Below are 26,812 nucleotides of genomic sequence, written 5' to 3'. Positions count from 1 at the left end.
TGTATCTCATACTCTGCTGAGCTGAGTAACTTCTCAAAAAAAAAAAAAAAGATCATATTTATTGAGAAATAGTTACAGACAGATGGAGAGACAGAGAGGGAGTTCTTCCATCTGCTGGTTCACTTCCCAGATGGCTACAACAGCCAGAGCTGGGCCCATCTCTGAAGCCAGGAGCTTCTTCTAGGTCTCCCACGTGGGTGCAGGAGCCCAGGCACTTGGGCTATCTTCTACTGCTTTCCCAGGCCATAGCAGAGAGTTGAATCAAAAGAGGAGCAGCCAGGACATGAACTGGTACCCAAATGGGATGCCGGCACTGCAGGCGGCGGCTTAGCCTACTACTCCACAGCACTGACCCCCTGAATATCTTCTTAAAAATGGAGCCAATGCAGGTTCTATTTGGGATGGAAACACAATTACTAATATCATGATGTGCTGCTCACTATCTTGATACCTCAGTGACAGAGTAGTATTTTTACAACACAAAAACAAAAGCAGCCACCATATTCGAAATAGCTCTAAGCCCAAGGACACTTCCCCACTTCCCTTGTGAAGGCGCTGAGTGGCTCTGAGCAAAGCAGCTGGCCAGTCCCTACCCCCATCTGCCAGCTAGGAGGTCTCCTTGCAGCCTGAGGCTGGGTGGATTTTTAGTTTTCAAATAGATGCACATTTCAGAATTACCATAAAGCAAGAAAACATGAACGCAAAGCAGATGCCCTTTCGGGCAGACCATTGTCCATGGGAGATGACTCGGGCCATCTAAGACATGGAGTTAAGATTCTCGCTGGAATCTCGCGCTTAGAGTGGGTGTGCATCTCTGTTGCCATGCAAGAGCTCATCTTTCGGGGGTCTCTTCCTCAAGGCAGCACTGCCAGGCACTATCCAGCGCTCTAACAGCTGTGGGGGACTGACTGCGCTGTCCCGTTAGGGTTCTGGGACCCGATCATGACCCCGTGTCTTGAGCAGGGCCCACGCCATCCCTTTAAATGGTTCCTTCCTATTGTTCCATCAGGTTCAGACCATTACTGTGTTGAAAGTCCTCTTAAATTCACCTTACGAAGCTGGTTTTGGCAAAGCACTTAGATGCTCTACACAGCATTTCACTGCCATAAAAAGGAAGCAGTCTTTGGGGGAGAAAATGTTTAATTAAAGCCACTTGGTTTCTGTAATGTCAGTGTATGTAATTTAGGACATGCTGTGTTGTGCATCAAAGAATCGCATTTTCTTAAGACTAGCAAAACTTGACAAATGGTTAACATTAAAAAGCATAAAGTCACCGTGTCATGGCCTAGCAGTGAGAGTGGCCAGCCAAGGGGCCTTCACCTGCCATCACTTACAAGGGCCAGGTGGCTGCTGCCACCCACCCTGGCACTGCCCCTCAGCCAGAGGAATTCTTCCCTGGGAGGACGTGGGTACATTCCTCTTGCAAATGAAAACCACACAGTTAGGACAATGAAGTAACTGCAAATACAGAAATAGGATTCTTTTACTCAGAAAATATGAAACCATTTCTAGAATAACTCTTAATATGCACTACAGACATATAAACACACTACTGGTAACTGAGACGCTGTATTTTCTAAGTAAATGTTAAATTAAAAGTATAGTAGCATCCACCTAGCACATATATAAATACAGTCGGCCCTCTGTGGCTATGGATCCCACATCTGTGATCCAACCAACCATGAATCGAACATTCAGGGAGAAAAAAAATCGTGTCTGCTCTGGGCACATGCAGACATTTTTCTTGTCATAGTCCACAAAAGAACACAGCCACGACCATTTACGTAGCATTTATGTTGTATTGGGTACTATAAGTAAAGGAGAGGTATAAACTATACAGGGAGGTGTGCACAGGCTCCATGCCAATGGGTCATTTTCTGCTGGGGACCTGAGCACAGGGGAGCGTGGTACCCACTGGGGTCATGGGATGCCCAGGAGTGGCCATAATGTTTCCTAAAATGAGTCGGGAATAAATAGTCCACGAGGGAGCTTCCACCCTCCCTGTCCTCCATCTCCACAAAGATCTTTTTCCTGGTGTGGTCAGCAGAGGGAGGGGCTGCTGAGATGAGAGACCAAGCCGGCCGTCAGCCGGGAGGGAAGCCCTTCACAAAGGCTGTGAATGCAGCCGCGGGTGAGCAGTGTCATCTGAGTCCTGCCGAGCAAGGAAGGTCCAGGGGAGAAGGAATTACACCGTGTCCACACTTGAAAGGAGCTCTGCCTCTTAGACGCCGCACGGTTCCGTTCACTTTGTGTTTTCTGTTCTGTGACAGAATGTTCTGGAAGATCGGCAGGGCTGAGAGGTGAATGGATATTTTCTTGCCACCTTGCCCCTCTTATCTTCCTCCAGAAGATGGCAGTTTGCAGCCTCTGTGGAGTGAAATCAGGTTCTTGTCTGGAAAGTGTTCTGAGTGGCCTGAATTTATGAACCTCATAAACCATGGTGTTACTTAGGTGCCCAATTAATACTTGTCAGTGATTCATTTACAGGGAAGGATACGAAGCAGAATCAGTTGTAGGTACCAGTTCTTGACGGCTGTGCAGTACGTCACACTCCTCTCCCTCCGTGCTGTTTTCCCACCACGCTCCCTGACTTGAAAGCAGCTCACGTTAGCGCCATGTTGATAAGTCTGAGGTCACGGGTTTGATTCTCACGTGTGCCAGTTAACGTGGCTCCATGCTGGGGCCGTGAACCAGACCCTGGACGCTGGGGAACCATCCCGCAGCAGGTAGCATGGCCCTTCGAAGTGGCTCTGCAGAGAGATGACACCTGAGACAGGCAAGCGGTGCTCACACTCAGCCCAGCTCCAGCTCTCCAGGGCTTGTTCGGCCCCTGGCTTGGCTTGGCTTGGCTTAGGGGGTCACAGGGTGAAAATACAGTGGTTGTGAAGAAACCCAAGCCAGGCCTTAATTGCATGTGCTTTGGAACAAGAGAGGTGCAGTCTCGGGAGCTCCGAGTGCTCATCTGTAAGGACTCTGAACGGCCTCATTTATTCAGGGCCACAGGAGAGCTGGAACACCTTGCCTAGAAAGGACAGGGATCCCAGCGACCCCGACGGAGGGGCCACATGTCCTTGCTGCTCAGAGACCAGAGGGGGACTCCCCGAGCATTCGCCACACTGCTAAGGATTCCCAGGAGAAGGCTGGCAAGGCAGAAGGAAGCACTCCCCACTGCCCCAAACTCCTCCCAGTTAAAGCAAAGAAGGAAAAACAGTGTGGCCCAAATAGCACTGGTTCTTCACACATTTGGAGTGGCTTTTGTTTGTTTTTGACTTGAGAGGCAAAGACTTTGCAGGGTGGGGCAGGGAAATTCCCCATGCACTAGCTTACTCTACAGATGTCTGTAAAAACTGGAGCTGGCCAGGCTGAGGATGAAGCCAAAAACCAAGAACTTAATTCAGGTCCCCCGCATGGGTGGCAGGAACCCAACTGCTTGGGCCATCACTGATGCCTCCTGGGGCCTATGGTAGCAGGAAGCTGGAACCAGCAGTGGGAACCAGGGATCTCACCCAGATGCCCCTGTGTGGTTTGCGGGTATCTTAGCCACTAGCTTAAAATGCCAACTCTCCTGCTGCAGCACAGCAGATGAAGCTGCCGCCTGCAGTGCCGGATTCCCATATGGACACTGGTTTGAGGCCCAGCTGCTCCACTTCTGATGCAGCTCTCTGCTATGACCTGGGAAAGCAGAAGATGGCCCAAGTCCTTGGGCCCCTGCACCCGTGTGGGAGACCCGGAAGAAGCTCCTGGCTCCTGGCTTCAGATCAGCGCAACTCTGGCCATTGCAGCCAATTGGGGAGTGAACCAATGGATGGAAGACCTCCTTTTCTCTCTGCCTCTCCTCTCCTCTCTGTGTAACTCTGACTTTCAAATAAATAAGTAAATCTTTAAAAAAAAAAAAAAAACACTCCCCATGTTTGAATTCAGAACCAGAAATCTATGTGGAAATCATCTTGGCTACTGTTTTCAAACCAATGTCATATCTCATCGGTAGCTCAAACAATGGATTTATAAGTTATGAGCAGCATTTCAGAAAGAAAACCAAGGAAAAACAGTGCCTCACCCTGAGGATAAGTATTGTTTCTGGGAACTTTGAGGCATGCATGTGTAGGGGTGTGAGACTTTGCTGGGTTGCAATATAAAACGTATTTTTCACTGGATCATGGTCACAAAATCTAAAGGCCAGGAGTGGTCAAGGTTCACCCCTCTTAAAGGACGCTGCCCAGCCTGGGGACACGGGGCTCAGGCGAGGAAGCTGCAGCACCAGAGGCCAGGCTTTCGAGTGTGATGTCCCAGGTCCTCAGCCCGAGCCCCCTCCCCGTATAGCCATCCAGTTCCTGCTGGGCCGGAAGGACCTGGAACTCTCCCAGATTCATGAATGCAAAGTCTTCCGGTAGTGCTGGACCTCAGAGAGAACGCTGCTGTTGCTCCTTGCCTCTTGCTGGTAGAACTCCCCCCTCTCACTGTCTTGCTGTCGCTCCATCTCTGCCACTCCCTGAGCACAAGACCCTCATGAGAGTCTGAGGGGACGGCACAGGAGGAAGCAGCAGCAGCCCATATCCTAAGGAGCTCAGAGGAGAAACCGGGGCACAGCCAACGGGTGCCAGTGGTGCTGCTCGGTGGAGGTGTGTGTGGTCAGGGGCATGTGCATGGCAGGGGTTCCAGGGCTGCTTGGAGGCATTGAGCCCTTGCCAAGGCTCATTTTTAACTGGAGGAGCGACTGGACGGAGCCAGTCTTGGGCCTAGGGTTAGCTGCCAGGAGCCCAAGGCTCAAGCCTTCCCCAACGGGGGCAGGTGTTTGCTCTGCACTCAGTCTGGCCCAGGGTAGGTGAAAATTATTTCTTGCCAGTATGGAAGGAACACCTTCAGTCCCTACCTGTGAAAACAGTCGCGAGTTCCCCGGGTTCGCTCCTAATGACCCCCACGCAGCTGGAAAAGCCGAAGCGCTCTCGGTGGAAAACGCGCGGAGGAGAAGCGACTAAGCAGCCGCGCCCTCCCGTGTTCGTGTGGGTGGGGGGTGTTCTCCTGCCCGGCCACACAGTGACGAGAAAGGAAGCATGCAGGGACATGGCGCCAGGAGCGCCGTCTCTACACCGGCCTCCCAGTGCCCAGCACCCTCTCCCTCTCCCTCTCCCTCTCCTTCTGCATGGCAATTAGCTGGATGGGAATTTCACAGTCGCCTCCCCGAGGAGCCGTTCACCCCTCTCGTCTAGACCGTGCAAGCCCATAAAAGCCCTTGCTAGCCGGGGTTTGCAAGCTACAAAGCTGCAGTGGAAACGGCTGCCTCTGGTCTTTAAGGGGGCGAGTGTAGAGGCCACTGTGGAACCAGCCCCCGAAGGGGACAGCAGCTCTGGCTTCTGCTTGGTTTGCACTAAAACCAAGCAGCCTCACGGTGGACTGCAGTCCCAGCCTCGTCCCCTAGCTGGGATTTTCTTTTTAACTATGAATTTTTGAGAAAGATCCAGCCCTGCCTTTTACTTCCTTGTTTGCCCAGCCCAATCATTAATGAGATAGAAGCGGCTGAGTACTTGCCATTTTAAGAAACTAGTCTGGCAAACGCAGAGAGAGAGGATTTCTAATCCAGTGCTGTTTCCTCTTTCAAGGACTTGGCCAAGTCCCACCCACTAGCGTGGTGACAGTTGTTTCCGTGGTGCAGGAAGCTGGAAGCCTGTGCCTTCCTGGTGGGGTGGAGAGGGCGATGTGACCCTCAAGACCCCACTGGATGACCAGAGCTGGGTGGAGTTGACTTGGAGAAAGGATGTGGGAAACCAGACCGCCTGGGGGCCGTGGAAGACAGCTGGGCTTGGGGCTTATTGGTCAGCCCAGTTCTGGCGGCAGTTTGAAGGGACACCCTTGGCCCCTTCTACCCACATGGGCAAGAGGTATTAGAATCCCCTCCCACCCACTGGAAGTGAAAGAACCATGTTGGTGTATACAGGGCACCCCCAGATGCGACCCCATGACCCACATCCCAGGTTCTATAGAGATGGAGACTGGCGGCAAGGACAGGGATGACCAGCCATGGCACAGGGATTGGGACCCATCTGCATGCCCCTCTGGAGCCCTCAGTCCCTCCTGGTCGCTGAGGAAAATTGTTTTCCAGGTGTACCTAGGAGAGGTTTGCTTGTTCACGCACTGAGCAGATGCTTGAGGGTCTACCGTGTGCCCCCCTCCCCCTACAATGTGTGTGGAGATGAAAGCCCTAACCCCCAGTAGCCCAGACCTGCGGGGTGAGCATGGGGTGAGGTCTGCCAGAGACAAGCCCGGCGCGTAGCTGGGAGGAGGGTGCTTTTGAGGACAGTGGTAGCCACGTGGAGCTTTGAGAGCAGCTCCTGCTCATCAGAAGCAGAGGGGATGTGCGAGGTTTGGGGGCAGGAGCCCTTCTTCTACGAGTGATGGGAAGCCGTGGGGGACTTTCTCCAGGGAGTGACTGGCTTTGCCTTTGTGAAAGGTGACTCTGACCAGTGACTGCTGGGCAGGGGGAGGAGGAGGACAGCAGGCGCGGGCTCAGCGCTACTGTCCGAGGGGAGAAGACAGGAGACGCCAGGCCTCGGCTGAGGGAGTGGAGATGAGGGGTGCACGTGGAGGTGCTGGATGAGGCCGGGGCAGGGTGGCTAGGCTTGGGTCTGCTGGGAAAGGGGCAGCTCTTGGGGGTGCAGCTAAATCTGAGTCTTTTGATCGTATTCATTTATTGAGTTTTGTTCTTAAATCGTTGCCCCTATCTGTCATGATAGTGTTTCAGTAGTACAGAAACTGTGGGAAAACCCAAGCTCCCTGAGGACCCCCAGTTACCTTGAGTCAGATCTTGGGGGAGCTGGGAGTGGGGGCCTCCACGTCCGCCTGCCCCAATAGCCCCGGTGGCGCATGCCATTGTCCGCTGGTTCAGGCTCCCCAGGCCAGTCTTGTTTACCTAGGCCAGTGTCCTGCCCACCACCTCTTCCCCTTGCCACTGCCCATCAGCAGCGGTCAAGTTTGCTGACCTGACCTGGCAGGTTTGGGCCAGGCCCCACAGATGCTTGCCCTCCAATCAGGCAGGTCCTAAGGAGTGGGGACCTAGGAGGTGCAATGTCCTCCCGAGCGATAGCACTGTTCCCATGTGGCACTGGTTTGCAAAAGGACCCAAGGCTTGGAGAGCCTCGCCAGCCAGCAGGTTCATCCTGGACATCGTGGGAGCCCAGGCCTCCTTGAGAGATTCCGGGAATAGCATGGCTGGGCCCTCGGCACTGCAGGGTTTTGTTCCTGAGTGGGTGGTGAGGGAGGGGAGGTGTGCTCAGCCCGTCACACCATGAAGGCCAACCGTGCAGACCCATTTTCCAAAGCCTCAGGAGAAGCCTCATGTTCTGCTAAGGGTGTCACAGTTCTCTTGCCTCACCTCATTCCCTGGGGGTGGGGGGTCTCCCAGCCCCAGCCCCAGCGCCAGCCCCAGCCCCAGCCTCTTCCCCCTGGCGGAGTTGGTGGTATGGGAACCAGGCCAGAGCTGGCTGGAGCTCAGGGACACGGCCCAGGGTGGACCCAGCCGCCTCGGGCGGCGGCCTTGGACCTTCCACCAGGCAGCTCTGTGCCGAGCCCTAGGCGAGCCCCTGTGCACTGGGTTTTAAGATTTCTCCAAAGCAGTGCTAACGAGTAGCCAATTAACTCCCTCTTGTCCTGACCAAGAAACGAAAAAGAAAAAATGACAAAGGACGGTGAGGCCACTTAGAGCCCTGCCTGGCGTGTCTGTCTGAACAGCTGATAGTACCTCTCAGTGCATGGGATAACTACATCCAGGCACTGGCGGTTACCTTAGCAGAGCTATCAAGAGGCAGAAAACATCGTGCCATCTCTTAGAAGCGAGACCAGCAAGCGGCTGGCTGCCTGTCGCCAGAAGGCCCCATGCCGAGTGCTGCTGGGGCGCAGAGGAGACCCTAACCCAAGAACCTGAAGGCAGGGCCATCTGGGTCACAGGAAGCGGTCTCGTCCACTGGGGAAGTCACAGCAGTTAGCAGTCCCCTAAGGCGCATTACAGAGAGATCTTCCAGTATGAGTACATGGCCTAGTTAGTCGAGGGCGAGGTGGGCCTCTTACGTTCCACGCCACAAAACCTAGCCCTGTAACGGCACACAGATGGCGTGGGATCCGAGGCAGTGACACTCCTGCGGATTTGTGTACTGGATTCACAAAGCATGCGTGTAGACCCAAGAACCTAAATGCCAGGCTGTGGGACTGGCAGTGGGGAACCAGAGCAGAGCAAGGTGATGGGTTGCAGGCACTCAGGGGGAATGTTACAGCATCGGCCAGCTGGAGATGAGTTGGAGGGACCGGGCCTGGGGTCTCTGTCAGGAGGTAGTTTCACTGGTCTGGCCGAAAGCAATGAAGACCCTGTAGGAGACAGATTTGGTGCTTGGTGGACAGGAAATGACCCGAGGGGGAAGGCTCGTCAGTGCTGTTAGGCCGAATACACAGCTCCCTCCCAGTTGATAGAAACCTGCCCAGTTGCTTAATATAAGTCAACCTTGTAGACATTGGAATGTTTATGTTTGGCCCAAAATGGCTCTGGTTTTTTACGCAGCTGTAAAGTGTATTTAACTCCCAAATATAAAACACTTCTTGACTACTGTTTCATAGCTTCATAAAACGAGGCGCAATTACGTAGCTACTTTTTGTTGTCATCCCCTATCTTTTTACGCAGATCTGTTTCCTGATATTGTTGTTGCAGCAGAAGGGGGAAGAAAAATCCAACCCGACATAAACTGCCTTTTTTTTTTTTTCTTTTTTTTTTTTTTTTTTACAAGCAGGCAGGAGAAGAAAGCCCCAAAGACAATTAGGAGCCTCCGCAGTTATATTTTTAACCCAAGATTACAGATCTAACTAGCAGGGAAGCAAAATCGCTTTAATTATGAATGTTTTTCATTGTGGTCGTGAGTGTAAGTCAGTAACAGATGTTCATTTTCCCCCAGCTCAAGTGTTTTTAATTCTTTCTCGAACATGGAGAGAGAGAAATCTTTAAACATTTGCCAAAGTTCAATTAACATCCCCTGGCTGAAGGTGGAAAATGCCCTACTTTGTTTTCTCTCAGCCGTATACCTGCTTGGGCTGCCCATGCCACAGAGCACAGTGGAGAGATGCCAGCTGGCATGGGTTTTATTACCACAAAGTTAATTTGCAGCAAAAGCTTGTGGCGGGAGGGGTCTGTTGGGCCTTTTATATATTTATTTATTTTCTTTTTCAGTTATAAATAAAATCGCACTATAAAACATTGCAGCTTAATTGCAGGAAACCCAGTGCATTTTTGGGGTGGTTGTTCTGCAAGTGGTTAATAGCTTGTTTTTTGTTTTTGCCCAGTTGTAGAAACCTCGTGTAAGAATATGTTTACAGCCGAGGCAGTGTGACTCGGTTTATCATGTTTTTCCTGTGCCTCATGGAACAGACGGCTGTTCATTATTGAAAGGCCTTTCTTTGCAGAGGACGAGGTTGTCTTGGGGGGAAGGGTTTACTTAAAAATACAGAACAACTTCCAGAGACTGTGGCCGGCTGCGGCTGTAAACTCCCCAGCCCCGGGGCAAGGACGATGTACGGTTCGCACCTCAGAGGTATTTCAGCTGCATTTTCTGGAGGGAATCCTGCCCCACTGAGCACGTGCTGGAGACGGTGCCAGCCGACACTTCCCTCCACCTTCCACAAGGAAGTCTGTGCCACCCGTTCCCATGGGGCACTCGGCCAAGACAGAAGAAACTTGGGGCACACTTGAACCACACGCTCTGAACACACTTATTCCAAAAACCCGCCCCCCGAAGATCGGGGTCTGGCTTTCTCAGCCTTCCCTTTGTAGAAAAACGCAGTCACACACAACGTTTCTCTTGGGTGCCGGGACTTGGAGGTGATGCCTCTTTGGCGGTCCGAGTGGTCACTCACAGCCGCACACCACGTGCAGCCTGGGTTTGGACACCAGCCACCCCCTCCTGGCGCCGTCTGTCTCCATAAAGATCTGCCGAGTATCTGTTCATCACCCCGCATTTGGATGACTGCAAAATACTTCCCCCGGAGTCTGTGACGCAGGGATTTGTCCCACCAGGAAATCCGAGGATGACATTGACATGCAACTGACAGGACTCACAAAAAGTCATCAGCTTGTCTTAAGATTTAAAAAAAAAAAAGTGTTGTCCTTAGAGTGCAGAACAAAGCAGGAAGAAGCGGTGAGAACCGCGCGGACAATGCGCAGTTGGCTGCTCACTGCGGTATCTCTGGGCGGATCTCGCTGGCACGCAGGCCGACCTCCCTCCCTGAGGTCGACCTGCTAAGACTCCGGGCCAGGACTGATGGGAAAAATGAGCCCTTTGGCTTTCCTGCTGGTCCCAGGTCAAACTCGAAGCTGCGGTTGAGGAGGAAGAGGGAACAGTGAGGTGTCTGGTGCTGGGAGAAGAGTGGCCGTTTTCACCTGATTCCCAGGGACCAGCCTCTCCCTCACATTACAGCCTTGAAGCCTCTCACTCTGTGTGCGCACCAAGCTTGCGCGCACAGCTGCAGGAGGGGGCACTTAGATACTCCCCGAGAAGCAGTGCTGACTGCTCTGTTGTTCCCCAAACGTCCTGCTGCTGAGCCTCACTCTTGGGAGAGCAAAGGAGCGAGCGGCTCGTGCTGGAGACGCAGCGGGGGTGCCCCAGGACCAAGCCCGGAGGGCAGCAAGCTTGACAGTTAAGCCACTGTACCAGATGCCCACCCCCACTGGATGATTTTGGGGTCCTGCTGTCAGCTTGTCACCCCTGCATTTCCACACAGGGCTTGGGGCAGTGTGGTCCGCCTTCCCTCTTTCTAGTACCACTTGTTTGGGAGCCCATAGATATGGTTTATTAGCCACGACTGCCCCTGTCTTCATTTTCCGCAGATGTCTAAGAATTAGCACTGAGACTCCTTGTCAAACCGCGGAGCCTCGCCCAGGCCCCGTGTGGCACTATTCTGCCTGGTTGGGCGTTTTGTGAACGCACTGAGAAGTTTGCAGCCTGTGAGTGCAGAGACCCTGAAGGTGCGTGAAGAGGGGCCAGGGTGCTGCCGGGAGGCAGGAAGGAAGTTGCCCAGGGTGGCACAAGCAGCGTCTGAATGGTGGCAGTTTGACTCCGAGGGCCCACGGGGCAAACTTTGACCAGAGTGACGGGGAGACACCACGAGGGCAAGCTTTCCCGCTCCAAGAGGTGGTTCACAAATCAAAGCACCAGGACGACTGACTTCTCAGCGCTCCGGGGTCACTGACAAGGCCCTGGGGGGTGGGGGGTGGTCCAGCAGCCCACCGACTCCCCTGCCCACTGTCCCTCGTGGGGCCGCTGGGTACAGGTTCTGCAGGACTTGGGCCGAGTGTCCTGCTCCACAGATGTGAGAAATGGCCATGGTGTATTTTCTTAAAAGACTTAGCCTTAATGTGGCCTTGATACTAGGCCTCAGTAGCATGTAGGATAGAGAGTTACAAAAACCTCAGAGCAGGTCACTTGGGCAAGGGTGTACCACTTGTTGTCTTTGTAACCTCCAGCAATTCTGTAACCACCGGATGCAGATGCTCGTTACAAAGTGCTCTCCGCCTCTCAGTTCCTGGAATTGTATTGGCTTTGCTGATAGCAAAGTCTAATTCCCCTCCCGCCCTGTGTGCAAATCCCAGCCTGGGTGGGTGAACCACAAATGTTGTGCAGGTCCCAGCATTCCTGCGAGGGCTGTGGGTTTCATAGCTGCGCAGCTCCCGAACACTAGCGATGTCTTCAGGACAAGCACCACAGTCCAGGCTGGCTGCAGACTCTCAGGGGTCATCCCAGGCACTTGGGGCATCTTCTGCTGCTTTCCCAGGTGCTTTAGCAGGGAGCTGGCTCAGAAGTGGAGCAGCCAGATCTCAAACCGGTGCCCATATGGGAGGCCAGTGTCGCAGGTGGCGGCCTGACATGCTGTACCACACGCTGGCCCCAACACCCACCTGGAGGTTGCAACATTTTCCCCCTCCACTCCCCGACCCTCCTTCTGAGCTTCCCTTGGATAAAAACCTTCTCCCTATTGATGGCACCTGCTCTATAAATACAGCGAGGTCTGTCTCCTGATGCGAGGCAAAGCTCCAGCCAGTAACACGCTGCAGTGAGTGCCTGGGCACTGCAGAGAGAACACACAGTCCTGCAACCAGCACGAATGAGCTGTGTTTCCAGTTTCCAGAATGCCTGTCATTAAAAGTAGGGCACACCCTTCAGGTCAGGGCCACCTCTGGCCTCACCTTCCACCATGGCCGTGGTGTAGTAACCAGTGTCTGGGTGCCCGGTTCCTGTGTTGCACACCCAGAGGCGAGAGGGACAGCGTGTCTGCTCCCCTGCAGGTCCCCAGTATTGGGAGTAAACAACACTCACCTCGGTGGTATGATGCCGAATCGGCATCCCTGCTGTTTCTCCAATAGCAGCAGGAATCAGTACCCTGAGCCTCAGTGTTCAAATGGAAACCATGGGGCCGGCATCATGGCACAGCCAGTTCAGCTGCCACCTGTGACACCTGCATCCCATATGGGCGCCAGTTCGAGTCCTGGCCGCTCTACTTCCAGCCAGCTCCCTGCTGTTGTGCCTGGGAGGCAGCAGAAGATGGCCCAAGTGCTTAGGCCCCTGCCACCCTATGGGAGACCAAAAAAAGATGGAGTTTCAGGCCCTTGGCTTCAGCCTGGCTCCAACTGTTGAAGTCATTTGGGGGATGAACCAGGAGATGAAAAAATCAGTCTCCCTGTCTCTCCCCCTCTCTCCCTTTTCCTCATCTCCCTACCCTTCCCCCACCCCCAACTCTGCCTTTCAAATAAGGCATGTAACTTAGCAGTTCAGATACCCACATCCCACATCAGAGTGCCTGGGTTCAATTCCTGGCTCCTGCTCTTGACTCCAGCCTCCTGCTAACGCACACCCTGGGAGGCAGCAGTATTGGCTCAAGCAATTCTGTCCCAGGTGGCCATCGTTGGCCCTGGCCCAGCCCTCATTCTCTCTGCCTCTCAATTTTTTATAAACGTTCTTAAAAATAGAATATTAGAGGGTTAGCACTGCAGCCATAATGTTGGAATAAAAAACCCTCAGAAAGAGAAAAGAGGTCAGGGGAGTTACCAGGAAGACGTTCAGAGCTGCAGGGCCTGGGTTTGCAGGTGAACGAGACCCAGCGCAGCGGTGCAGAGGCAGGGAGGGAGGACGCCGAGGAGACAGCGCATGGGCACCGCAAGGCCCGGGCAGCACTGGAGCTGCTTTCTAAGGCCTCAGGGGACGGGAGGTCAGCGTGGTAGCTCCACACGACCTGAGTGCGGGGCAGGTAAAGCCTTCTCCAGCCTCTCCAGGATGCCAACCAAGTGTTGCCTCCCGGGATCCAAATCATAAGGAAAGCAGAAAGGGGAAGGTGTGGAATCAGAGGGCTCAGTCCCACGTGGGGAGAGGCAGTGGGGACCCCCGGCCTGGGGGTGAGCGGAGACCCCAGGCTGGCAGCAGTCTGGATGACAGGCTAAAGAGCAGCTGGTTGGTGGGACATGAACTGGCGCCTCCATGAGATGTCAGTGTCACAAGCAATGGCTCTACCTGCTATGCCACAACAGTGGCCCCATACTCTAGCCTTATGGCCGTATTACTACTAATTGATGATTTATGTAACTAGAACCTGAAAAGTAGTGAGAGTTAGAAGTTAATGGCTTTAAAAATAGGGGTATACTAAAATTTATTGCACAATAATTTCCCGCTTATTTCTTAAATTATGATTGCAAGTGTATGTATGCCTAGGAGGTTTATGTCATCTAAAAGGTAGGTACTGTACCTCACTGCTTCAGTCCGCTCACCGACTCCTGTTATAACTCACTTTAACCAGAATCAGAGATAAAAACATTTGAAATCTTGTTTGAATAAATTCTGTTTTTATAAGATCAAACACTCTTAAAGCCTAGTACTAACATTTGTATTTGTTGAGTTCAATAATTGTATGTGGGCCTTTACGTAGTATATTTCCTTTGATCTGAGTACTTAGATTGATTAGATGAGGAATAAATACATTGTTTTTTCTCAAAAAAAAATAAATAAATAAAAGCAGGTGGTCGGGTGAAGGCAGGAGGGTGGAGGAAGATGGGATGTCCCCCAGGGCAGCAGGGCGTGAGAGATGAGGAGGGGTGAGGGACCCAGGACACCTGGTGCACTCAAACGTGGTGAGGATTTTGGGGGGAGCTCAGCAGGCCATGCGTTGAGCCATGCGGAGTGCGGGCTCTGAGCCACGTGGCCAGGCTGGGACTCTGCGGCAGAAGAGCTCTGTGACCTCAGGCAGGTCAATGTGCCTCCGTGACCCTCCAGTTTATGTGGAATGAAACTGTGTGATTTAAGTGAGCTCTTGGCTGACCGGTGCCGAGAACCGTGCCTGGCTCCCAGCAAGCCGAGCCCAGCCACCCCAGCCATGTGTCAGGTGCTCCGGTGAGGCTGTTGATGTGAGGTTGGGGGAGGGGAGGTAGTAAGGTCAGAGGGTTAGCCCAGGAGCTGTGACACAGTGACATTTGAATCCAAAGGGACCAGGACATGGGCTGTGGAAATGGTGTTGACTGACTCCAAGGAAAGTGAAATGCAGACACGCTGGGTGCCATCATCTTGATGCCAATGATGGAGGATGCAGGAGGTGGGAATTCTTACCCAACCCTGACAGCCACCAGCAGAGACCCAAACCCAACTTCCCAGAGTAGCAGCAGGTGCATCTCCTAGCCATGGGGAGCTTACGCGCTGGCCGCGGACAGGCATGTGTTACCGCAGGGAGCAGCACTGCTCTCCTCATCGGAAGCCTCACAGAACTATCTGACTTTGCACTGTGCACAGTTAGAACTGTGATTAGAGGAACATTTACAGTTAAAAAAAAAAAAAGTGAAAGAGAAAAGGAGGCCGCTGCAGGAGGCCAAGATAATCAGAGGATGGAGAAGTGTGACAGAGACTGGTAACCAATCGGTAATTAACTGATGCCGTGAAAAATGCATGGGTCTGAAACGGTACCCAAGCAGGGGAGGCTTACATCGGGCGAGCCCCATGGTGGTTATGATGTGAGAACAGTGACAGTGTGGCTGTGTGGGCTATGTTGGCATAGGTGGGGCGCGGTTATGTGTGTAAAACGTAGGCTCTGATTTCTCCAACTCCTTTAGCCAGATAGTCGGGCAACTGTGAGGAAGCCCCCACAGTTCCAGGAAAAGAAGGAACTGGGCCAAGAGGAGGAAGGAAAACCAGCACTCTTGGTCTCAACAGGTGGAACGAGGACCCGAGACTGGGCTGAGAGACCGGGGACAGCTGTGTGCCCCGAGAGTGAGCTGGCCGTGCCGAGCAGAGCCTGGTCCCTGGGCAAGTGCCGTCTTAGATGACCCTGGTGATCACACTGAGGGCGGTCAGTCAGCAAGAGACACTTGAGCGTCAAAGGTCCCATTAAGGAGCCAGCCCTTCACGGTGCTCTGGGATGCTCTTCTCCGGCTTGTCCTGAGCGAGACTCAGCCAGTGAGGAACGCTGACTTCCACCCTTGCTGCACTAGAGCAGCGCCCCTCTCTCTCAGGTCTCGCCAGATTCTTGTCAAAGCTCGGAATGGAAATAATGAAATAGCAAATCAGATTCCTAGAGCCGACTTGAGTAGTGGGTTGAATAGAGGTTTTTGTAATCATTGTGATCATTTGCATGACTTGGATGTTTTGTTGTGAAGTTTTCCATGGTTTTAAGAGGCAGAGAGAGAGCTGCCACCTGCTGCTGTGGTCCTCAGAGGCCCACAACAGCCAGGACTATAGCGGGCCAAAGCCAGGACCCAGAAAGTCAATCCAGTTCTTTCCCATGTGGTAGGGACTCAACTGTTTGAGCCGTCACTGCTGCCTCCCAGTGTCTGTGTTAGCAGGAAGCTGGGATCAGGAGGCCGAGCGGGGTATTGAACCCAGGCACTCAGATATAGAACCCCTCACTGCCATGCTAGACAGCGGCCCCTAATTTGTCTTTAGGATACTTTGTTTTTAAAATACTTTAAAGCTTAAGTACTTAAATAGCAAATTTGATATAACTTTGTCATAATCTGTAGGATTTGACTAAGTTTTTAATCAATACTTAAATATATAAGAGCATTTAAAGATATTTTGATATATTAATGGTATCTGAATATTTATAAATATTTGTTAGATTTATAGATTTAAAAATCAAGCATTAAGTCAAATACAAATAGTTCTTAAGTTTTGTTTTTGTTATTAAAAAAAAAATAGTCCTTCAGGGACAGCTGTCTGGCCTAGCGTTTAAGTCGCCAGTGGAGCTGCCCCCGTGCTACATCTGAGCGCTTGGGTTCAATGCCCGGCTCTGGCTCCTGACTCCAGCTTCCTGCTAACACAGACCGCAGGAGGCAGTGGCAGTGGCTCCAGTGAGGGGGTCCCTGCCACTCGTGAGGGAGACATGGGCTGAGTTCCCAGCCCCCAGCTTTGGTGCAGCCCTGCCCTGGCCATTGCAGGCATTAGTGAGCCAGCGGGTAGGGCCTCTCTTCTGTCTTTCAAATACATAAACGTTTAAATTCTTCAGAGAGTAAAGCCCCAGGCATCTGCGACATGGAGTCCAGTTGCAGTACAGTGCTGGGTTGCCCCTTGCTTACGAAAGCACTGGATGGTTTGAGGCAGGCAAGTGACATTTTTCAGAAGATTGTAGAGAGAGAAGAGTGGAGGCTGTCTAATTTTGGGCCCGCTTTCACCTGTAAAGTCTGTGAAATGAATTCACTCATTCATTCCACAACCATGAATTCGTTGACTCCGTACGTGCGGGCACTTGTGAGATCCTCAAAGATAACTGAGAGCATCCACTTCCTGTCGGGGAAACCCCAGCTGGGCCGGAGATGCACAAGCAAGTGTGAAGTCCTGGGGCAGGCGTTCGGCGCAGCACTTGGCCACTGCGTGGGAGACCTGCAGCCCATGCTGGAGGGCCTGGGTCCGAGCCCCAGCGCAGCTTCCTACTCGTGCATAACCTTGGGTACTTGGGTCCCTGCCAGTACAAGACACAGCCTCTACTGTGGTAGGCAGTCAGGGAGTGAACCGGCTGATGGAAGATCCCTCTCCCTCTCCCTCCTTCCCGCCACTTCACTTCCGGTCTTGTTCCTTTAGGAGCTGCAGGGTGGAGCCGTGCCGGAGAAAGCTGATGTATAATGATAGGTCTGTAAGGCAGAAGGGCAGCTCTTTGCTAATGCACTTGCCAGAACTTGACACTCAGGAGGGTTTTAGTTTGCTGTCACTGCAGTTACCGTATTTGCATGAATAGTAATGATGTGCATTACGAGTAGGAGGGAATATGACATGCTGGAGTTCTGTAAAGGGTGACTCATTTATGTCTGCCTGTGTGCCACTAGCGTACGTTTATGATACAAAGAGTGAGAATCCGACAGGTGGGCCCTGTGCAGGGAAGAGGTCAGCAAAGGCGCATGGAGGGAGTGAGGAGGCTGGAGGAAGGAGGAGAGACAGGTTGGATTCCAGGCGAGTGAGCGCCAGCTTGGCAGAAGCAATCAGGAGCGCTCCTGGCTCGGGCTGGTGGGCCCTGTGCTTGGGTGTGGATATGGGGAAAGGGGTTCCTCCTTGTTCATGGGACTTGTGAATCGAACTCTCATTTTCACCTTCTCTGCCGACAACCAACAGGACTCCTGTGGCAGTCCCGGGGAAGCGGGGTGTTGTCACAGTTGCACTGTGGTCAGAGGCAGAGTCGTACACACTCGTTCTGTCATTTCCCAAACTGAAACCCTGAAATGAGTGATCAGAGTGACCCAAAGGTGCCCCTCTCAGCTCCCCTCTCCTGCCCCCACCTCAGACCCCCACTGAGGATCATGCAGCTGCAGGTGTGAAAAAGAAAAATGCAAACCAAGAAAGATGAGCGACAGTGCTGGGGCAAAGCACATTGTCTTGCAGAAACTCTACCACTAGCGAGTATCATTTTAAAACTGATTGTGGTCCAGCAGGTTAAGCCAACACATGGGATGCCCGTATCCCAGTTTGGAGTGCCTGTTACAGTCTCCACTACTCTGTGCCCCCAGTCCAGCTTCCTGCTAATGCACTTGGCAGGCAACAGATCATGGCCCAAATACTTGGGCACCTGCCACCCACATAGAGTTCCTAGCCTACTCCCAGCCGTTGATCCCCTTTGGGGAGTGAACCAGCAGATGAGATATTCTCTCTCCCTCTCTCCCTCCCTCCTGTCCCTCTTTGTCACTCTGCCTTTCAAATAAAATAAATCTTTAAAAATATAGACTTAAAAGAGCCTTTAAACAAATCCAAGTAGTTCTTTGAAAGGCTGGACTGCAGCCGCCCTGGGATGGCAAGGCCCCATCACATGGCTGGCACGAGACGCAGCCCACTGCCACCCATATTTGCAAAAATAAGCAAATGGAACTACATCAGACCAGAAGGTTTCTGCACAGCAAAGGAGACATTTTATTGGCAGGAGAGCTGTACTATATTTAGGATTTCTGTGAAATGGGTAGATTTTTGGCTGCTCTTGGCACACATACCACACACATACACACATGCGTAACTCTAACAGGTATGTTACTTGCTTCACTAAAGCAACCATTTTACTGTCCAAATATATCCTATAACCTCATGGTGAATAACTTAAATACATACAATAATATTTATTAATAAAAATTCAATGAAATGCAAGGGTGAACAAGCTTGGTGGTTTGTTCCACAGTTAGCAAGGCTGTGGGGAGGTATGACCCACAGTTACCACTGGGTGGCGCTTCTTGAACCTACTGAACAGCTGCCTTTGCTCTCAGAAGTCACTCCCGTGGGCTTCTGGGTTTGCTAATCGAGCTCCTCAGGCGTCTCTTTGGCAGTGAGAACACTCACTTCTGAGCCCTTCCAGACCTTAAAGTACAGGGATGAGGGGTGGTACAAGGGTATGTAAACACGTTCATGAAAAATTGCATTAAAATACCCATTTAGTGCACAAAGCTCCTGAAAAACATGCACACAAGAAGACTTGGAAAAGCTTTGCATAGGTTTCAGAAATTTTTTTTTTCCCAAACTAAGCATCTCTCCTAATTGCACTCTCCTGCAGAAGTTTGCAAGCACAGTTGCACAAGGCAGGCTTGTGTTCTGAGCGTCGCTCCCTTCCCTCTGTGCTCACTGGCTCACACCCAGGAGAGGGAGGGCTGAAGGGACAGGATGAAGACGGACAGGCCCAGGACACAACAGCATCTTGTCCTGCTGAGAGGGCCATGTTGGATGAAGCCCCCGCGCGGGCTGCTCTGCCCGTGTGAGCACGAGCCCCTCACCAATTCCTGAGACCCCGAGATGCGTGGGATTCAGGGGTCCGTAGCTTCCTTCCAGCTGCAGGCTTGACCACACAGCCCAGGCTCCCCAGCAGGGCTTGCGAAAGGGTGGCCTTGGAGCACACCCACCGCCTGTCCCGAGAGGCCGCTCTGCGCCCCAAAGGGGTGGATTCTTCCCATGACTCACACTCCTCAGCTACTTTTTTTTTTTTGTCCTTAACTGAGATTTTATCGGTGTTGAGAATCAGCACATACATTTTAATTTGTACACAATTCTTAACATACGTACCAAAAATCTAAAAAGCCATGAATTGTCATTCTTTTTTTTTTTTTAAGTTATTCCAGTGACTTTCCAGCTTCCAATTTGGAGGCAACTCTTCCTTTTTTTTTTTTTTTTTTTTTTTTTTTTTTTTTTTTGACAGGCAGAGTGGGCAGTGAGAGAGAGAGAGAGAGAAAGGTCTTCCTTTGCTGTTGGTTCACCCTCCAATGGCCGCCACGGCTGGTGCACCGTGCTGATCCCATGGCAGGAGCCAGGCAGCAACTCTTCCTTAAGAGGCTATCAAGGCCGGCGCCGCAGCTCAATAGGCTAATCCTCCGCCTTGCGGCACCGGCACACCAGGTTCTAGTCCCGGTCGGGGCACCGGATTCTGTCCTGGTTGCCCCTCTTCCAGGCCAGCTCTCTGCTGTGGCCAGGGAGTGCTGTGGAGGATGGCTCAAGTCCTTGGGCCCTGCACCCCATGGGAGACCAGGAGAAGCACCTGGCTCCTGCCATCGGATCAGCGCAGATCAGCGCGGGGCGCCGGCCAAGGCGGCCATTGAAGGGCGAACCAACGGCAAAAAAGGAAGACCTTTCTCTCTGTCTCTCTCACTCACTGTCCACTCTGCCTGTCAAAAAATAAAAATAAATAAAAAAATTTTTAAAAGGCTATCAAGTACAACTATCTTCAAATGTTGCTGTTACATAAATCCCACCCATTCACAATATAATAGCATATACATGACTCTCGAATTTTCAGTCTTTCACGGCATGTTAACAAGGAGGTGGAGTTTTCTCCTTTGGAGAAATTACTTCTTTGAAAGACAGGCAGTGACAGAAAATCTTCCAGCTGCTGGTTCACTCCCCAATGGCTCGGGCCGGATCAGACCAATGCCAGGACCCTTGGTCCCCATCCAGGTCTCCCACATGGGTGGCAGGAACCCAAGTACTTGAACCATCATCGCTGCCTCCCCAGGTGCACGCTAGCAGGAAGTCAGAGTGGAGCGGAGCCGGGACTCCGGACTCTGACACGAGAGGTGGCGTCCTAATTGCTGTGCCACCCCTTTGCTCCTCTTCCACACAGGGAAATGCTTTCTGTCACTTGTGTTCCCCAAAGTTGTGCAGAAATTAGTATTTGTGGGCTCCGGATGTTGAGTGGGGGGTGCAGAACAAGAGCTCCCCCTCCCGCCCTCCTTGTCTGTCCATCTCCTGGCCTGGAGCGCAGCACGCTCACTGGACTCAGGGTGGTCTAGACAGGAGCTCTGCTCGTCTTTGCTCCTGAGTGATACCTCCCTTGACGCCCTCTCTCCTCCTGCCGCAGAGGCCACCGTTTGGCAAGCTCTGCTGGGGAGCCTGGGCCGTGTGGTCAGGCCTGCCTCCCTGTGGGCTGGGGTGTGCCCCCGGGCTCCTGCAGCGGGCCTGGAGGGCCCAGGCTCCAGGCGGGTGTAGGAAGCAGAGCCCAAGTCCTTGCCCCCATGCGTGAGAATTATTAACACATGTAGTAAGCGATGGATACTTACTTCAGCCTCGCCCTTTTTCCTTGTTTATGTTTGTTTTATAGAGCAAGCTGTCACTGTATACACATATAGCATTTATTATGTTCACACACACATGTTCTCAGGACCATGGCTTACAACTTTATTGGCTGAAGTGCAGGATCAAAAAGTTGGGAAACCTGGGCTGGCATTTGGCAAAACAGTTCTGCCACCACTTGCGATACCTACATCCCGTCACAGAGTGCCTGGGTTCGAGTCTCGGCTCCTCCATGCTGCATTCCAGCTTCCTGCTAATGCGCCCTTGGAGGCAGCAGATGATGGCCTGGGTACTTGGGCCCCTGGCACCCACGTGGGAGATTAGATGGAGTTTCTGGCTCCTGACATTTGCCTAGTCCGGCTCTGGCTGTTGCAAACATTCGGGGAGTGAACCAGTAGGTGGAAAAACCTCTCTCTCTCTTTCTCTCTCCCCCACCTTCCCCCTTTCTCCTCTCTCCTCTTCCCCCAACGTTCCTCCCCTTCCCCCTCCCCCTCCCTCCTCCCCCTGCCCCCTCCCTCTTCTCCCCACCTTTGGAAGACAGGAGGAAATGAACGAGGCAGAGAGGGTAGCCTGCAATTTCTGTCACTCCGGGTGCACCTGCCTCTCAGGTTAGCTCTTTCTCAGGCTCCAAGCAGTTTGGCAGGAGCCTGAAAGCAGGTGTCTCTCTGGCCACAGACGCAGTCCACGGAGCACCAGGGGCAAGCGTTGCCAGTGGGGCCGTGGAGGGACGCAGTGTCCCGGAGCGAGTCCTAGGAGCCACCGCAGCCTCCCTGGGCCTGCGAGGGCCCTCTGGCTGCTGGAGGGGATTCAACCCCTGAGCACCCTGGCAGTTGTCCTTGTTGAAAGGGCAGCCTTTGGGGTGCAGTGTACAGGCCTCACGGGGGGGGGGGGCTCACGGGGGTCACGGGGGTCACGGGGTCCTCACAGGGGGTCCTCACAGGGGGCCTCACAGGGGGTCCTCACAGGGGGTCTCACAGGGGGTCCTCACAGGGGCCTCACAGGGGTCTCACAGGGGACCTCACAGGGGGTCCTCACAGGGGGTCCTCACAGGGGTCTCACAGGGGGTCCTCACAGGGGTCTCACAGGGGTCTCACAGGGGGTCCTCACAGGGGCCTCACAGGGGTCTCACAGGGGTCCTCACAGGGGACCTCACAGGGGACCTCACAGGGGGTCCTCACAGGGGGGTCCTCACAGGGGTCTCACAGGGGGTCCTCACAGGGGTCTCACAGGGGTCTCACAGGGGGTCCTCACAGGGGGTCCTCACGGGGCCTCACAGGGGGTCCTCACAGGAGGCCTCACAGGGGTCTCACAGGGGGTCCTCACAGGGGGTCCTCACAGGGGCCTCACAGGGGTCTCATAGGGGGCCTCACAGGGGTCTCACGGGGGGGCCTCACAGGGGTCCTCACAGTGGTCCTCACAGTGGGTCCCTCCTGTGTGTCAAGCAAGGGTTTCCCATTCCTTCAGAACTACCCGATTTTTTATTTGGTTTTCTCTCTTGTTGTTACTACAGTGTTATTACTGGTTTTAGTCTTCCCTGCCTTCCAGTTCTTGGGCACTCACCACAGGCAGCCCGCCTGTGCCAGGCATTTCACACACACGATTCTAGTCTCCAAAGCGCTCTGGCCACACGTAGATTCGCACCCATTTGAGGGAAGAGAAAAGAAAAGCTGAGGAGCCGGGCTGTCTCCTAATGAGAACCGAGATGTGGCCCAGGGCTGTGGCGCCTTCTCATTGCTAACACAGGAGGGCAGGCCTGAGTGCCGTGCGTGGGAGACGCTGAGTGCCACCTAGGGTCTCGGGGTGCACTGTGACAGGGCGGGGGTGCCTGCCTGGGCTCAGAACGGGGCTGCGTTGTGCCTTTGTCCCCAGGCGTGGATGAGGTTCTGTGGTCGCTGCTGCCTGTCTGGGGCTGGACGCCATGTGGTTTCCAGCATCCACCCGAGGGCCTGTTCCTTTTGATCCGCGGGTTTTGAAGTTTTATCTTCTGCTGAGCTTCGTTAAGCCCTCAGTCGGCCTGAAGATCCCAGCCCCCTGCGCTGGAAACGCTGTGTGCCTCTTGGCTTCAGGTTCACAAATTGGCCCAATTAGATGGGTAAATGAGCCACTCTAGCTTTCTGGAGCCCTGGTGAAGAGCTTTGCAAAATAAAATAGCACTTCTAGTTTTCTAGCAAGCAGTCTGCAGGAGAGCAGCACGTGGCGTCTGTTGCAAAGTGCGTGTCTCGAGCCACGCCCAGCTTGAAAGCAGACTTTTTTTTTTTTTTTTTTTTTTTTTTTTTTTTTTTTTTTTTTTTTTTTTGACAGGCAGAGTGGACAGTGAGAGAGAGAGAGAGAGAGAAAGGTCTTCCTTTGCCGTTGGTTCACCCTCCAATGGCCGCCGCGGCCGGCGCGCTGCGGCCGGCGCACCGCGCTGATCCGATGGCAGGAGCCAGGAGCCAGGTGCTTTTCCTGGTCTCCCATGGGGTGCAGGGCCCAAGCACCTGGGCCATCCTCCACTGCACTCCCGGGCCACAGCAGAGGGCTGGCCTGGAAGAGGGGCAACCGGGACAGAATCCGGCGCCGCAACCGGGACAGAATCCGGCGCCCCAACTGGGACTAGAACCCGGTGTGCCGGCGCCGCAAGGCGGAGGATTAGCCTAGTGAGCCGCGGCGCCGGCCTTGAAAGCAGACTTTGAGACCTCCCCGCCGACAGACAGGGCGGGGGACCCACGGCCCCGGGCCCTGCCCCCGAGGCCGGGCTGCACGAGCGTTCCCAGGCTGGCACTGGCTTTTTGGGGGAGCTGTAGCCAAGAACGGCGGGGTGTACCAGCAGCCACGTACAGATGGTTTTATTCTGCACTGCCCGAGAGCGCCTGACAAGCGGGCTCCGCACAGCCGGCCGGCGTGGGAAGCAGTGGGGAGGCAGTGACTCCCGGGAGAGGGCAGCTTGGGACAGGCGGTGTCCCCCGGGGACTGAGGACACACACGCGCTCGAACCCCCCACCGGGGCTGTTTCCTGTGTGTATAAAAGTGACAGTAATCCGCACCTCATAGGGTTTCGCCAGGGAGGATTAAATGAGATAATTCGTGTAACGTGCTTGAAACATAATAGGCACTCAATAAACTCACGGGCCCTTCCTTCCTCCCCGGAGCCTTTCAACTCGGCCTCCCGCGCAGGCAGCCCTCTCGCCGGCTCAGCTGGCTCTTCAAACAATCTTATTAATGCCCATTAAACTGAAACCCAATAAAAGTGCCAATAGTCGGTGTTGAAATAATTGATGTCGCCGACCGCGCCCGGGGAGCACCCAGGCAGCCCTCAACCCCCCACCCCCGGCCGGCCAGCCTCACACCTGGGGGATGAATTTCACAACTGTAATTGCTGCCATATAATTCTTATTAATGTTGTGCTATAATTCCTATTTATTCCACGGGACTTGTAAATGCATTAGGACTTGTCAACATATTATCGTACGCCGTTTATGATCTGTGGAATTATGTCCTCTAGGGCCGCATTGTGCAGAAGGCTCAGGATCGATGCTTCGGGCCTCGTTAAGGGAGCACCGGGAGGGGTTGCCAGCCGCCCCCGCTCCGGCCCTTGCCCCAAACTCAAGTCCACAATGCAGATTTTCAGTTCAGTTCTCAGCATGGCCCTCGATCTTCCGGAATAGGAGAGAACACCTTCCCCACCCCCACCACCGACCCCCTACCCCGGCTGCACCCTGTAACTGTGAGGGAAGCAAGCATGGGGGCCCAGGGCCCAGTGTGTAGCCGCGGCTCGGCCGCCCAGGAGCCAGAGCTGCACTCACTTTCTGCGCCCGGCACTTCCGCCCTTCGCTCCCGAGCGAGCCCAGGAACCTCCTTGCAGCTGCAAATTGCTTCCGGGTCTTCCCAGATCAAATTTATTTTCTAAAAAATGCATTCCCGCTGGAACCACCTACTAAGTGCAAAACACACTGCCTTCCCGGAGCTGCTGTCACGTGCTAGGACAGTGAGCTGTGGCCTGGGTCTGGATTCCACCCACCGGCTCGGCAGGCAGTGCCTGCGCGGGGCGAGAGGAGGCGCCGCCATGGCCACCAGTGCTCACTGGCGTTGCCGCAGAGCCTGCTCCAAGCCTCTGCCCAGCTGGACTGCCACAGAATCAAGTTCAGGCCCTTGCTCTGCCACCTCTCAGCCATGCATGTGGGGGGAGCCGTTCCCCTCCTCCCTTCCGGGGCTGTCAGGGAGTCCCTGTGCCTGGAGTCGCCCAGGGCAGCCAGAGCGGTGCTGACTGTGTCCGGGGCGGCCAGCCTGAGCGGAGCTGCCCGCCCCTGAATGCCGCGTGGCTCTTGTGCTCCCGCAGGCAGCGAGTACGACGAGGAGGAGGTGGACTACGAGCAGTCAGACAGCGACGAGTCCTGGACCACAGAGAGCGCCATCAGCTCCGAGGCCATCCTCAGCTCCATGTGCATGAACGGAGGCGAAGAGAAGCCCTTCGCCTGCCCGGTGCCTGGGTGCAAGAAGAGATACAAGGTACACAGGGGGGCGCTGGGCACCGGGCACCCCCGCGGGGGACGGGCGGGCCTCGGGGAGGCAGTGCGGCCCTGCTTCCACAGATGGTGGGGGGCGAGGGCCCTGTGCGGCGGGGCGGGGCCCTCACGCACTTTCATGTGCACCTGCGGCTGAGCAGGAGGCGGGAGGAGAACTGGTGGGGGATGGAGCCCGGGACGTGCCTCGATCCAGCCGTAGGAGCATGGGCCTGAGGGTCGGGATAGCAAGAGCGGCACCCTCTGTATTTGCCCAACACCTCGCCCCGTGGCTTCTCAGCAGGGGCTCAGGGAAGACCCTGGCCCCCCTGGGAGACCCGGAAGCCTGAGGGGGATCCGGAGAGAACAGAACGGAGCTTCGAATTTTTTTTCTCCCCGTCACCAAACCGCGCCAGTCAGCTCCAGCCTCCTGTGCAGGCAGCTGGGCCCAGATTCCACCCCCCCCAATTCAGAAAACTCATGGAGGCGGAACACTTGGAGACACCCCAGCATGGAGCGGGGCACCCAGGGGTGTTACAGAATGGAATCGTGAACTTTGCCAGAAGGCGTTTGCAGCTCTTGCAAATCCAAGTGCGAGGTGGGAATGGGAGGAGCAGGAATGGGGCCAGGGCCTTCACGCCACCGCGGCACGCAGAGCCCCGCGGCCTGGGAGCCGCATCAGCCCGAGCACGTGTGCGGTCGCTGCGGCTTCAGTGCCTTCTCTGCCTGCTCCCATCAGGAAAGCAGGAACGCAGACGGATGGCAAAGGTAAGTGGGCCGAGGCCTCGCCGCTCGGGGGACCACGGTGTCCTCGGCGAGGCCCCGGCGCTCTTCACTGAGCGAGCCCACAGCGAGAGCCCAGGACGGAGACGGGAGAGCCCCGGCGCGGCGCGGGGCTGGGGTGCGCGCGTCTGAGTCCGGTGTCCCCGCCGCCTGCCCAACACCTTGGGGACCGGCGGACCAGCTCACGTCCCCACAGGGCAGCTTGGTCGCCTTCTCATGTCACGCTAGGAAGTCTGTGCCCTGGACGCCAGCTCTGCCGCCTTCCTGCCATCTCTTGCGAGGAGGAGGGGGTAACTAGGCCACGCCCTTGTTCGGTCTGGCAGGGCCAGGCAGTCTGTGTGCCCACCCCCCGCCCCGCTTCATTCTTCCAGTGCTCCCAGTGCTCATCCCTTCTCCTGGCCGTTTCTGTTTCCCTCCGTTTTCTTGGCCTCCCAGCATTTCCCACGTGTAGGTTGGTGGGACCTTTCTGAATGTTCTCGCTGCACCCGGGAGGCTGCCGGCTTCTGTGTGCCCTTAGCCTGGTGGCACTGC

The 26,812-nt window shown here is 54.3% G+C and overlaps 1 protein-coding gene across 4 annotated transcripts in view; it reads left to right on the top strand.

The window, feature by feature from the left end:
* JAZF1 (JAZF zinc finger 1) overlaps positions 1-26,812 on the top strand; it is a 334,186-nt gene that overhangs the window by 299,947 nt on the left and 7,427 nt on the right. For all 4 annotated transcript variants that reach the window (XM_089316035.1, XM_089316037.1, XM_089316038.1 and 1 more), the window contains one exon: positions 25,336-25,505. In XM_089316035.1, coding sequence (XP_089172161.1) covers positions 25,336-25,505 — 170 coding nt within the window. The remainder of the gene's footprint in view (positions 1-25,335; positions 25,506-26,812) is intronic.

This window comes from Oryctolagus cuniculus, chromosome 16 (genome assembly GCF_051225735.1).
Source record: "Oryctolagus cuniculus isolate XC-2025 breed Fujian yellow rabbit chromosome 16, ASM5122573v1, whole genome shotgun sequence".
Taxonomy (NCBI): Eukaryota; Metazoa; Chordata; class Mammalia; order Lagomorpha; family Leporidae; genus Oryctolagus; species Oryctolagus cuniculus.
The sequence above is the reverse complement of the archived record's forward strand: the minus strand, read 5'-3'. Positions and strand labels throughout refer to the sequence as shown.